Source organism: Corylus avellana, chromosome ca1 (assembly GCF_901000735.1).
Source record: "Corylus avellana chromosome ca1, CavTom2PMs-1.0".
NCBI lineage: Eukaryota > Viridiplantae > Streptophyta > Magnoliopsida > Fagales > Betulaceae > Corylus > Corylus avellana.
In genome coordinates this window covers 47515155-47529673 of record NC_081541.1, presented here as the reverse complement: position 1 = coordinate 47529673, position 14519 = coordinate 47515155, and the positions used below count along the sequence as shown (strand labels likewise).

General features: G+C 37.0%; 1 protein-coding gene across 2 annotated transcripts; it reads right to left on the bottom strand.

Moving 5' to 3' along the window:
• Positions 1–9077: 9077 nt before the first annotated feature.
• LOC132166862 (large ribosomal subunit protein eL32z-like) lies at positions 9078–13967 on the bottom strand. 2 transcript variants are annotated; one of them, XM_059577698.1, is made up of 4 exons: positions 13889–13967; positions 13408–13503; positions 9449–9630; positions 9078–9350 (listed from the first exon to the last, which is right to left on the bottom strand). In XM_059577698.1, exons 2-4 carry the CDS (start codon positions 13495–13497, stop codon positions 9221–9223), a joined length of 402 nt encoding a protein of 133 aa, XP_059433681.1. In that variant the 5' UTR covers positions 13498–13503; positions 13889–13967; the 3' UTR covers positions 9078–9220. The 2 variants fall into 2 exon arrangements, with proteins under 2 accessions (XP_059433681.1, XP_059433680.1); XM_059577697.1 differs by having other exon boundaries at positions 13860–13915.
• Between the last annotated feature and the right edge of the window lie 552 nt (positions 13968–14519).

Below are 14519 nucleotides of genomic sequence, written 5' to 3'. Positions count from 1 at the left end.
GGGTGGGCAAACCACCCTTGAGGTGGCTTACGGCCACCTCATAGGGGTTGGGGGGTGGCCAGGGGTGGCACCGCCACCCTTGGCCACCCTTCAATTTTTTATTTATTTTAGATTTAACTTTTAAAATTAATTTAATAAAAAATTAATATTTTAATCAGGTAAAACAGAGAGTTTTGAGTGACCCTAATGGGTGTTAAAAAATTTTAACGGTAGGGAGCTCCTTGTAGTTTCGATTGACCCAAGGACTAAATTTTCAAAAAAAAAATACCTAAGGAGATTTTAATGAAGGCGCGTTGACCTAAGCAGTTTATATCTAAGCGAAAATTATAGTTTACCCCCTAAAATTGACAGCGTTTTTCAATTCGAACACCAAAGTTTCAATTTTTGCAATCCACCCCCCAAAGTTTCAAATTTTTGCAATTTGACCAATTGTATCCAAAACTTCCCATATTGCCCCTAATTTTTATTTTTTATAAAAAAACAAATTTTAAAAAATTCAGGCCACCATCTGGCCATTTTTGCACCCCCAAATTTGTTTGTTTTTTTTTTAAAAAAAAAAAATTAAAAATTAAAAAAAAATCAAGGGCAAAATGGAAATTTTGGGATAATATTAGTCGAATTGAAAAAAATTGGAACTTTGTGGGGGTGGATTGCAAAAATTGAAAATTTGATGTTCGAATTGAAAAACGCTGTCAACATTAAGGGGGTAAACTGTGATTTTCCCTATATCTAAATTCCTTTAGTTTTAATACTTCTCACACTAAACAATTCATAGCTAATGGCACATACTCAAATGATATTATAATAAAATTAAGAAAAAATAAAAAATGTACGCATCATAACATCCGCCATTGTTATGTGAATGATTATTGCAAACACGTAATACGTAACAAGGATAGATTCTAGGTTCTGAGAGAACCTAGACCTTAGATTTTAAGGAAACTAAAACTCTTTTCAAACTCAAGGTTTGTGATTAATTTTCTAATTCATTTATTAATGAGCTTGATGTCTTTAAATAGACAATTACAATGCATGGTAAAAATAAAAGACTAAGTCGAATAAACTACTCTAATGATAATATTTATCTCTAATATTTAAATTATAATCCATACTTCTAATGTAATCTATAAAGATAACATATTATCCTAAGGTATTTTATTCCTAAAATACCTCTATTATTAGACCCCTAACATTCCACACGTAAATAGGATAGATTTTAGGTTCGGAGGAAGCCTAGACCTTTTAGATTTTAAGGAAACCTAAGAACCCTTTTTCAAACTCAAGGTTTGAGATTAATTCTACTTAATTTATTAATGAGCTTGATGTCTTTAAATAGACAGTTACAATGCATAGTGAAAATAAAAGACTAAGTCGAATAAACTGCTCTAATGATAATACTTATCTCTAATATTTAAATTCTAATCCCTACTTCTAATGTTATCTATAAAGATAACATATTATCCTAAGGTATTTTAATCTTAAAATACCTTTAACATCCATGTTTTAGCGCCCCAAATTAATTAACTAGTAATTAATTTGAAGTGTCATCTCAACCACCATAATAATAATAATAATAATAAAATTAAAAAAAAAAAAAAAAAAACCAGTAGAAATGTAATATTAATCTGAACTCGATTGCCATTACCTTAATATCTTTTTTTTTTTTTTTTTTTTTTTTTTTTGTCTTCTTCTTCTTCTTTTCCCCCTTACAAAATTAGTACAAACCATATTATCTATAAATACAATAACCTCAAAAGTATACTATTATCTCAAATACAAAAATATACAAGAGTGCACATAAAAACTGTTTCTACAAGACTTCGCATTGCAACCTTAAATATCTCTTCAATACCTCTAGCTTTCGCTTATGGAACTATTTGTAACGCCTCCAAGATTAGCAAGTGATAGTGTGATACACCGGTAAAAATACATTTCTTTTTGGTTTTAAATATTTGGTGCATCACACTATCACTTGCTAATCTTTATTCAGTACACGATTTAGTAAGTAAATCGTTAACGAAATTTAGCTCATGAAGTGGACCCACGTTATGTTGGTAATAAGCGCTAAAAGATAGTTTGTACGTAGAAAAGCCTTTTGAAAAATTGTTGATACAACGTCATTAAGAATTAAACATGAGGTGTTTGGACAAGTTATGCTTAAGAGCAAGTATCATGATAATCATCTTAGTTTGAAAACAATATATTTAGCAAACAATTTAAGACATACTTAAGAAATCATGCAACGGTTTAAAGACTGAAAATTATGTGATGAAGTGTACAATATATAACAATCCACAATAATCCTCCATATGGCCTATTTTGTGCCCTTATCCTCTTTATGGTAAGGTTTGCGCCCCCTATAGAACATATGGTACAATTCTAGTGCTTCATAAAGTTATAATAACTAGCCACCCTCTAGTAGCTTGACTGGATTGAACCGTAGGTGTGCGCGTAATTGGTGATGCCACAAGTGTGACTTTCGCTTGGGGTCAATTGTGCCAGTCACAGTAACCCTAAGATCAAGGATGGATCCAAAAACTATTATGGACAAGGGGCTAAGGGTCAAAAAGTTTTGTTGCTCAGGCCAGTATCTTATATCTATATATATATATATATATTACCTTTAAAATTTTTTGTTCTTAAGATTTGAGGGGGGACATGGCCTATGCCAGTTGATGGGATTCGTAGTTATTTGAAGAGAAAGCCTAAGCCTAATTCAAAATACTTGGATTAGTTATCTTATTATCTTATCTTGTTATTTTGTTATCTTATTTGTTAGTCGTTATCATTTAAGTTATTATCAGATATCTCTTGTGGAGATAAGATTAGATATATTTATTTTAAATAGTAGTTATCATGATTAGGAGTTGGCTATTTATTGGAATGTAGTAGGGAAGAGAGGATTCATTGAAGTATTTTATCAAACACGTATGTGTAATCGGCGTCTCATACTTCAAGTGGAGAATTATCAATAACATTTCCCTTTCCATTTCAATTATCATCCACAATCCATCAACCCAACATTCTGAACCTATCAATTGGTATCAGAGCATGACGACCCAGAAGGAACACATAGAGAAACTAGAGGTAAACGTCCAGGAGATCAAGACCTCCGTGCAAAACCTTGAACGTACGATGAAGGACAGCATCAGCCAGACGTTGAAGGAGGCATTGGAGTCCATGTCCAATTCCCATGGTGACTCTTTACGTCAATCTAAGAAAGAAACCTAGGATTCCAATAATACTGGTAGACATAATCACCACCATCGCGAGGACGGCCATTATAAACGACCAGTGAAGATGGAGTTCCCTCGATTTGCAGGAGATGACCCCATCGTGTGGCTCGTTCGGGTTACCCAATTTTTTGAATACCAACAAACGGCAAATGATCAAAAGGTGACACTTGTTGCATTCTATCTTGAAGGTGAGGCGAATCAATGGTGGCAATGGCTGAAAAAGGTTTATCAAGAAGATGGTCACAGTATCACATGGACCACTTTTGAAAAAGATATACTGGCTCGATTCGGACCGACGGAATATGAAGACTATGATGAGGCTTTGTCGCGCGTCCAGCAGAAGAGGACCTTGCGGGAATACCAAACTGAATTTGAGCGATTAGCAAATCGCGCGAATGGATGGCTACAGAAGGCTCTGATTGGCACTATTTTAAGGAGGTTTACAAGCTGAAATCTCCACTGACGTGCGGAAGTTTAAACCCAGAACACTCAGAGAAGCCATTGAATTTGCAAGAATGAGTGAAGACCAATTGAACCGCTCAAAGAAGACACCTCCCCCAGCTGACCCATCAAAATATACCAGAAAATCACATTGAGATGCAAGTGTTGCTCTTCCTTCGTAACCCAAGTGGGGTGGAGGAATGACCACCACTGCAGTGACGGCAACCACTAGCTCGGGAACCCAAGTGAAAAAAATTCTTGGGAGGAGATGCAGAAACGATGAGAAAAAAGTCTCTGTTTTAATTGTAATGAACGATATATTCTAGGCCATCGGTGTACTGTGAACCAAATGTTCATTATTGAGGCCGAGTTTGAATGTGGAGATGACAAAAGGGGTGGTGATCGACGGGAGGAAGAAGATGATCTTGAGGAAGAAGGATTTGACCCTCAAATCTCTTTACATGCATTAGGTGGGTACACGAGTCCACGCACTATGAGAGTGGAGGCACGTGTGGGGCACAAATGGGTGATGGTCTTGATTGACAGTGGGTCCACCCACAACTTTGTAGATCAGAAAGTGGCAAAATCCTTACATCTGCTAGTAAAACCCATTAAAGAATTCTAGGTTACTGTAGGCAATGGAGAACAGTTGCCTTGTAAAGAAAAGCATGAAGGAGTTTACTTAATGATCCAAGGTATGGAAATTATTACAACCTTATTTTCATTACCTTTAACTAGATTGGACGTGGTATTGGGTATACAATGGCTGGAAAAACTTGGGCCTGTGATGTGCGATTGGGGCAAACTGTCCATGTCTATTACGAAGGGGGGTAAGGTGTATGAGATAGTTGCGCAACCCAAGGGTCAAGGGCAGGCAGTGAGCAACTCTATATTAGACAACGAGGTGTTAGAAGGAGGTGAATTATTTGTTGTTATGGTATGCAAAAGCCAACCTGAGCGAAAGAGTTCAATTGTATCCGAAATCCAACAGATTCTCCAGGAATTTCAGCAAGTCATGGAGGAACCAAAGACTCTACCACCAGCCCTAGTTTTTGACCACCACATACCACTTGTCGACGGAGCTGGACCAGTCAATGTTCAGCCTTACAGGTATGCTCACTTCCAAAAAAATGAGATTGAACAACAAATATCTGACATGTTAATCTCGGGCTTAATAAGGCCTAGTACTAGCCCTTTCTCTTCACCCATCTTACTTGTAAAAAAAAAAAAAAGGATGGTACTTGGCGGTTTTGCACGGATTATAGAGCCTTAAATGCGGTCACGGTCAAGGATCGATTCCCAATTCTGACAGTAGATGATATGATCGATGAATTACATGGGTCACTGTACTTTACTAAACTTGATCTAAGAGCGGGATATCACTAGATCCGGGTTCATCCTGATGACATTCATAAGACTGCATTTCGTACACATAGCAGGCATTACGAGTATTTGGTCATGCCTTTTGGCCTTCGTAATGCTCCATCGACGTTTCAAGCTGCCATGAATGCCATATTTCAACCATATCTACGACAATTTATTTTGGTATTTTTTTATGACATTTTGATTTATAGCCCGAATTGAGAAGGACATCTAATCCACATCCGACAGACGTTTGAAAATTTTGGCAAAACATGCATTTGTGGTGAAACCCTCTAAGTGTGTCTTCGGCCAAAAGGAGGTTGATTATTTGGGTCATTTAATTACTATAGATGGTGTGAAGGTGGATCCATCAAAAGTGGCAGCCATGCAAACATGGCCAAGACCCAAAAATATTACGGAGCTACGGGGATTTCTTGGACTTACGGAGCTATGGGTTAATTGCTAGCGACCTGACTATATTGTTAAAAAAAGGTCAGTTTGAGTGGGACTCACAAGCGGATGACGCCTTCGAAGCCCTTAAGCACGCCATGGCTACAACGCCTGTGTTGGGACTTCCAAATTTTTTTGAAATGTTCATTGTGGAAACAGATGCATCAGACAACGGTATTGGGGTAGTCCTTGCTCAAAATGGTAGACCTTTGGCATATATGAGTAAAGCGATTGGGCCAAAAAAAGGGGGTTGGTCCGTTTATTCCAAGGAAATGCTAACTATCATGGAAGCAATCCGAATGTGGCATCCATATCTACTTGGCCGAAAATTTCAAATATGGACAGACCAGAAAAGTCTAAAATTTTTTCTTGAGCAGCACGTCGTTACACTAGAACAACAAAAATGGGTTTCTAAATTGTTGGGCTATGAATATGATATTATGTACAGGCCAGGCAAGACCAATTCAGCCCCAGATGCACTTTCTCGAAGACCTAACAACCCAGTCATGAAAGATCCAATTCACATCATCAAAGGTGAGGAGGAGGAATCCAGCTTGCATGCACTGACAAGCCCCAATTTCCAGCTTTGGGAAGAGTTACGTAACATCAACATCATTGGCCCTTATTTGCAGGGATTCTACACTAAGCTAAAAGAAAACCCAGCACATAACCCACATCTCCAGGTAAGGGAAGGCATCATTTTATACAAAGGCAGGGTCATGCTTCCACCTTCAGCCCCCTTACACACAACATTGCTCATTGAATTCTATGATTCCAAGTTTGGTGGTCACTCTGGTGCGGCAAGAACATATCATCGCTTAGCCCAATCATTTTACTCAGAAGGGATGAAGGCAGACGTTCAAAAGCATATCGCCTCTTGTGACGTGTGTCAACGGAACAAGAGTGAAGTACGATCTCCGGCCGGTCTGCTGCAACCGCTGCCGATTCCATCACAAGTTTGGGAGGAAATTTCCTTGGACTTAGTCGAAGGGCTTCCGTCTTCAAGAGGCAAAACATCCATCATGGTAGTCGTGGATCGCCTTACCAAATACAATCACTTCGTATCATTGATGCATCCATACACGGCCAAGAAAATTGCAAAATTGTTTGTCACCCATGTGGTGCGCCTTCATGGCCTTCCAAAGACTATGGTAAGTGATCGTGACCCAATTTTCATGAGTACATTCTGGAGAGAATTTTTCAAGTTGCAGGGAACACAATTGAAAACGAGCTCCGCATACCACCCCCAAAGTGATGGCCAAACTGAGGTGGTCAATCGATGCCTTGAACAATACCTTACATGTCTTTGGAGCCAATATCCGAAGAAGTGGGAACAACAGCTACCGTGGGCTGAATACTGGTATAACACTACCTTTCACTCCTCTCTCGGTACCACACCATTTCAGGCTTTGTATGGCAGGTCTCCGCCCACAATCATCAATTACTTGGCAGGTGCCTCGGTAGTTGACGAAGTTGATAAGGACCTCTTTGGCCATGATAAGCTACTCTAACACTTGAAGCGTAATCTTCAGAAGGCAGCCAATAGAATGAAGCAGCAGTCAGATAAGAAAAGGAGGGATTATGAGCTTGAAGTAAGGGACTGGATTTTTCTGAAACTTCATCTGTACAGGCAGAGTAGTGTTTTTCGTCGGGCGCATCAAAAGTTGGCAAATCGTTTCTTCGGTCCCTACCAGATTCTCGCCCGCATTGGCGCAATAGCATACCGGTTGGCACTGCCAGAATCTGCTAAGGTCCATCCGGTTTTTCACATATCACTCCTCAATAAGAAGATTGGAGACGTCTCCCTGATTTCCAACAATCTTTCACCTTTCTCGGAAGATAATTCGCCAAAGCTCAAACCTATTAACATCCGTGATTACCGTTGGGTTAAGCACAGCGCAAAGTATGTCACTGAGGCCCTCGTTCAGTGGAAGGACTTACCACCAGAAGATGCTACATGGGAAGAAGTCGAGTGTCTTCTCAGCAATTTCCTAACATCGACCTTGAGGACAAGGATCGTGTCCAAGGGAAGGCAATTGATGGGATTCGTAGTTATTTGAAGAGAAAGCCTATGCCTAATTCAAAATACTTGAATTAGTTATCTTATTATCTTATCTTGTTATTTTGTTATCTTATTTGTTAGTCGTTATCATTTAAGTTATTATCAGATATCTCTTGTGGAGATAAGATTAGATATATTTATTTTAAATAGTAGTTATCATGATTAAGAGTTGGCTATTTATTGGAATGTAGTAGGGAAGAGAGGATTCATTGAATTATTTTATCAAACACGTATGTGTAGTCGGTGTCTCCTACCTCAAGTGGAGAATTATCAATAACATTTCCCTTTCCATTTCAATTATCATCCACAATCCATCAACCCAACATCCCGAACCTATCACCAGTCCCCTCCCTCCCTCCGTCCCTACCTAAGATCCAAGGTATTTTTAACATTACAATTAAGAATGAGCCATAGGGTCAAGTTCGTATAGTAATGTGCTCATGCCCCAGATTCTTCACCCTTTTTTAATGACGGAATGCCACACATGCATTATAAATTTCCTGTTTTGTAAACATAATTTATTTCATGAATAGCAACACATTTTAAATAAATCATTTTCTAAAAATATTAGGGCTCACAACATACATTTTTAGGAAAAAACAATGTGTATAAAAAAAAAATGCACATTTTATATCGATGAAAATATTCACGTTCAGCAAATAATTTGTTTTGGCGTTCTCATGGGTAATTATTTACCTTGTATGTTAAAATTCAACTGTGGACCCTTTTACCATCCTAGACATTACCCAATTGCCTTATTTTTACCGCTAGCATCCCTCGACGAGTCACCTATGTTTGTTCTTACTTATTTTGCAGGTATTCTTTGTTGAATTACCGGTGTGCGGTCAATTGTATTAATACTAAAACTACTTGGGGACATTGTCTAATGTCTGACTCTCTCTTCTTTCTTTTTTTTGGCCAAAATAATAGAAATAATAATAGTGACATTAATAGTAAAAAAAAAAAAAATTAATGTCATTATTGCTATCTTTCAATGTCCAAAACTCTATGGATCACCACAAAAATATGCTACATTCGTTCTATCAAAGCGAAGAGATAAGCCACTCATTTAAGAGAGAAAGAGATATCAGAAAAGGGAGCATAATTGCAAGAAAGCGAGTTCCGTCAACACTGATGAGCGACGTGAGGCTTGACGTTAACTTTATATATATATATATATATATATATATATATATATATAAGTTAAAAAAAAAAAAAATTAAAACTTTATTTTTGAAACTTTTTTTCAAAGTATATTTTGACTATTTTCAAACACAATGGCAATCAGGAGGCCTTGGTGTCGGATGGAGAGAGCAAGCACAACTGACTCAGCTGTTGTGGAGTGGAATTACGTGGGAAATTATAAGCTCTACCTAATTATGGATTTTGCCAGAATTGCTTTCTCCTTCCATCTACCTTCCAAACAACCGGCTCATAGGTAAAACAGCTGTTTGAAATAGCAATCAGAGAAATAAAGGCAGATATTTGATTATAGATTATCAACTGATTTAAGCAACATCATACTCTCAAGACAGCAAAAAGTTTTAGTAGATTCATATCAATTCAACCGAAACAAAATAAATCTTGATAAAATTGATCACAAGTGCTGGATACCACCTAATATAATTAGTGTGCCAAAAACAAAATGAAGAGAATAATAGATTCAAGCTCACTCATCCTCCTGGCTGCGCAACCTGGCCAGTTTATTGGTCACAACAACATCCAACTGTGCTGCACGCTCAACAATCTCCTTTCGCTTCCGGGTTGATATGTTGTGTGCAATCTCAGCACAGTAGGTCCTAAAATATTACATGAGCAAGCAAGCGAAATTAGGTGAGAAAAGGAGAGAAATTGCAGACGAATGAATCAAAGTGAAGTAAAAGAAACTGTTTTATACCTGTTGTGCATCATAAGAAGCTCCAGCTCTTTGGCATTGTGCACAACGAATTTCTTAAATCCATTGGGAAGATAATGGCGAGTCTTCTTGTCAGAGCCATAACCAATGTTTGGCATCAAAGTGCATCCTTTAAACTTCCTCCTAACTCGCGAATCAATACCCTTAGGCCTGCGCCAGTTTGTCTGCCAAGCAAATTACATGCATTCCAAAGACCCAATATTAAACAGGCAAAAATATAGCAACATATCATATGACTTATGAGCAGGCATATTGTTTTAAGTCATGAAGGCATCATCTATGCTTTTCATGGTAGATTTACGAATCGATTTCGCAAATCTATTTTCTGGCCAAAGAGAGAAAAAAGGTTGGGGGTGGCAGAGATTACTTACATTTAAGGTAAAAATGTCAAGTACAAAGGCGACAATTAGAATGTCAAACTTCATTATTATTTTTTATCTCTTGCTTTAAGAACACAACAAAATATAAACAGCTACAACATAATTAAGGCTAAAAGTTTCCAAGGTATCATCAGCTAAACCAAGCCCCGGGCAGTAAGTAGCCTAATCCTCAGAGACCGTTTTCACTTTCTAAAATAAATAATATTTGCATTAAAAGGGAACCTCTTATATGCTAACTGAAAAGTGAAAGAAAATAAGAACAAGAACGCCATAGAGACAGAGAAAAATGATAAAATAAAACAATATATATATATATATTTTTTTAAAAAAAGGTAATTGGCTCTAAGGAGAAAGGGGAAGGGAAGATTTGAACCCGTGATGTTCACTTCAAAAGGAATGATGTCCAGCCAATTGGGCTTACCCCATGGGATAAGAAAACACTATTATAAACTCCTTGATGCCCAGGAAAACAGAAAGTTTTTAATCTGATAAATACAAGCCAGGAGTTCTAAGGTTTTCTGTATTGCTCCTCCTAGATGCACCAAGAAACAAATAAAGAGGCAGAAGAGTATCCCGCAATGATTGCATCACACTACGATTCCCTAAAAAGCACAGTGAAAGAAGAATGCGGCACTCAGCTGATATCAATCAGTTAATACAGCAGCTATAGAAACTTGCAGGTAAAGGAACAACTATCCAACATGACATGTCCACCCAATTCTGAATTTCCGTAGCAGATGCATCATCTATTCAACAAGCCACCAACCTAATTAATCAAACCATTAGTTGAACATCACCTATCCACAAGCATCATCAAAGCACAAACTGCACCTAAGGTACAAAGCATAACCCTTATACCACCTTGATGCCTAGGAAGCTAAAGCCCCAATGCTCAACATGCCAAAATCTACCTTACTTAAAAAAGTACTCACCTTCTCTCTCTCTCTCTCTCTCTCTCTCTCTCTCTCTCTCTCTCTCTCTCTCTATTTTAAAAATTGGAGCCCAGTGCTTGCACTCATCCTCCCAGCTTTGTTTTCAATCACCAAAGCAATGTTTTGTCACTATCCATAGAAAAAGTTTCAAGAAGTGCCCTTCAACATGAGTATCAACCTACAGAGATTGTGAATAAAAAAGTCCAGTGCCATGCAACAAGTTCTACTTTTCAAACAAGTGCCGTGCATCAAAAGCTATAATGTATCTTTTACCACAATGAAAACAAACCAAACTGAATTTGATTCATACAACTGCAGTTGTGCATTAAAAGTGCAGAGCCTTCTGACAAGTCAAGTTGTACTTTCCAACAAATGTCAGTAAATGAAAAGCCCTAGTGCATATTTGACTACATGGCAAATAAACTATACTATTTTTTAGTCATATAAGCTTGTGCATCAAAAGTCCAGTGCCTTCTGACAAGCATTTCAAGTTCTACTTTCCAACAAATGCCGTGCATCCAGTGGTGGAGAGAAGGGAGGTGGGCGGGCCCTGCCCCCAGAAAAGGTTTGAAAAAAAAAGTTTCCAAAGTACATTTAAACAAAACTTGGCCCTCGCCATTCCAAAATTTTGGCTGCCCCTCAAAATTTTAACCAAATGGTGCATTGCAGTCTGCAAGTCTCCAACAGAGTTACGGTACCGTTTGGCCTCCTGGCAGTCATGGAAGAGAGAAGTATTTTGGCGTAGGAGGCATCTCAATTCCACTTGGTAAAAAGCAATTCTGCAATTTCAATGTTCTCGTCCATTAGAGATTCTGAGAAAGTTCAGCTTGGTGACGAAGGTGGATTGATCTAGATGGTGATGACATCTTGAAGAAAATGCTGCTGATTCCTTTTATTGGCATATACAGATATCTCAAAAGTTTTCCAGAATACGAGAGCTTTGTGGAAGATGTAGTTCTTGAGTGGGACACATGGATATATGTGCGGTTAGTAGAGCTATGCCTATGTATTAGAGTTTTGTCAAACTAAACTCTAATACTCTGTTACTTATAGTCTATCCCAAGTGCTGCTAGTAGCATGTGGACCAAAAATGTATGCCATACTTACGTCAACATTATGCACAATAACTTGTTAGTTGATTTTTGAGAAAATAAGTACTTTTTTGGTCGAGACAAAAAGCTCAACTTGCGAAAGCAAGCTTCTAAGGCATTTGAAGATATGTGCAATTGCATGAAATATTTGAAGGTTCTTACAGTAAAAAATGCAGAAAGTTGCAGCACTGCTTGCACAATATTAGGTTAGTTCATAGTTCATGTGTACACCCAATTGGTTGAATTTATAACTTTGATGATGAGTGTAGAATTCCTTCCATGTGATCCTGGATTTTAATTTAAATCCATAGATCCTAGTCATAGTAAAATCACAGAAAGTACACAATGTGGAGTTTTTGGCCTGATGCCTGGGGAAACAGGTTTATTTTCCCCTTCTCATTCTGTTTACACAATCTTACAAGTTTTTATCACCCACTCAATGTGTAATTTTAACAGGTTTACAAGGCTGCAAGGGTACACTTGTCTTCAAATTTTGGGATTTTCCCGAGTATCAACAAGTTTCAAAAGATTTTTGAAACTCTCAGACAGTTTATTTTTTTCCATTTTAAAAGTTATTCTTATTGGGTTATTGTTTGTTCCTTTTACTGAGAATTTTTTTATTGGGTTTTTGGTTTTTTTTTTGAGATAGATGTTGGAAAAAAATATATAAAAAAGTATATTTAGTCCAGCCACGTCAAGAATAAAATCCTAGCTCCACCACTGAATGCATCAAATGCTCTAGTGCATCTTTCACTGTATCGCACGTACACAATAGCGAATCTCAGTCGAACTAATATTTTGCATCGCCACCTAGGCATCACCTTTTAAAAAACATGGAGTAATTCCACAACTTAAAGCCAAAACAGAGGCTGAAATAGCTAATGCATATACCTTCGTTTCGAAATAGTTTATTTTTAACTTTCCAGAATACAAAGGAGCACCCAGGTACTTATCCAAAAAAAAAAGGTGAACCCAGGTAAGTGATTAGCTTTTAGATGCCCACCTAAGAAGCCCATGCAATATGTCTTTCCTTCAAATTAGGCATTCCTTTAAATCTTTTGTAGCACTCAACAAACTCTTAAAGCAGCACTCTAGTTAAGAAGCATATGAGTAAAAATCTAATCTCTGGAATACTAGATGGACATATTGAAAACATAAAGGAATACAAAATCACTCTGGTTATCTCGTCAATAACCCAAGCTACTCAAAATTTAAAAGCTTGCTAAATCTTAGATTTCAACTTAGAAGTGGCAAAGGCTTATACCTAGACATAATATTTAGATTTGAACCAAAGAGCCATCATTCAATAATCTATACATGATTAAATGATCATATAATTCTAGGGAAAAATTTGCAGTTATGACCCAAAAAAACACAAAAAAAAAAGAAAAGAAAAAGAGATTGATTACCTAGGCATTTGGACAGCTAAATTAACAATTCTGGCCAAAACGTAATACTCAAAAACAATTGAATTATATTAAAAAGCGCACCGAACAACATTAAGCAAACACAACCCAGACTTAGATATGCAAACAAACCTTAACAGAAATTTTTCGGTCACTTTGTGGCCGCTTGAACTTCTTGACACGCTTCTTCACAATCTTCTTTGTCAGCAAAGGAACAGCCATTTTTTTCTGTATCATAAACACTCAAATTAAGCATAAACTGAGTATACACACAAATTCAAATACACAAACAGAAAAATGTACAGCCTAAAATAGTAAGCTATGGTTAACAACTTTATCCCAATATCAAAGCCTATGCAAATTACTCTTTAGTTTGGGAAAAGAAATCTCCCAGGAGAATTAAAATAGAAAAACTCAGTTTCTTTTTCTTTTTCTTTTTCTTTTCTCGGTTGAAGATATTCCTGGAAAATATTTTAACCAAGGCAAACAAAGCCTTAAGAAATTCCGAGATCATTTTAGCAACTATTCATATTTCATCAACCAAAATCTACTCAGGAAAAAGTCTCTGGAAAATGTGCACCAACCCTAACCACAGAGAGAGAGAGAGGCTCACAGGTGTTGAGCGGCTCTGCAAACCCTAATTGAGTGAAGAGGAAGCGGCTATACATATATGATCAAGGAGTTGCAGGTAGATCCATGGGCCTCAAGGCCCAGCCCAAAATATTCGGGTTATGAGTTGTGAAAAACACCATTGAGGGCTCGAACTGCTGAAACGGATTTTATCAAATCAGTTGTTTGGGCTACAAGACCCGTTTGGCCTGAGTTAAGATTTTGTGAGAATCACTTGTCAAACCTCTTGGTCTAATTGTATATAAACTAACAAATTATAATTCTCTTATTAAAAAAAAAAAATTATTCTACCAAAAAAGTAAACTATTTTTTTTTTCTTTTGTTATAAGTATAGAATGATATTGATATGTTCAGTATAATATGATAGCTGAAATGTCATTTATGACCTTTTTCAAAAAAAAAAAAAATGAAAAGAAAAACAGATGTCATGTATTACTTGGTAACATATTTATGACAAGTTTATAGCCTTTCTTTCATGTATTTGGCCTATATGTAATAGGGTTGACAAATTTTAATACAACCTATAAACTTGATACAAACTCAACACGAAATTAGAAGGTTAAAGTTCTTTTATAATAAGATTTAGGTCAATTCGGGTCAACTTGAATTAACTT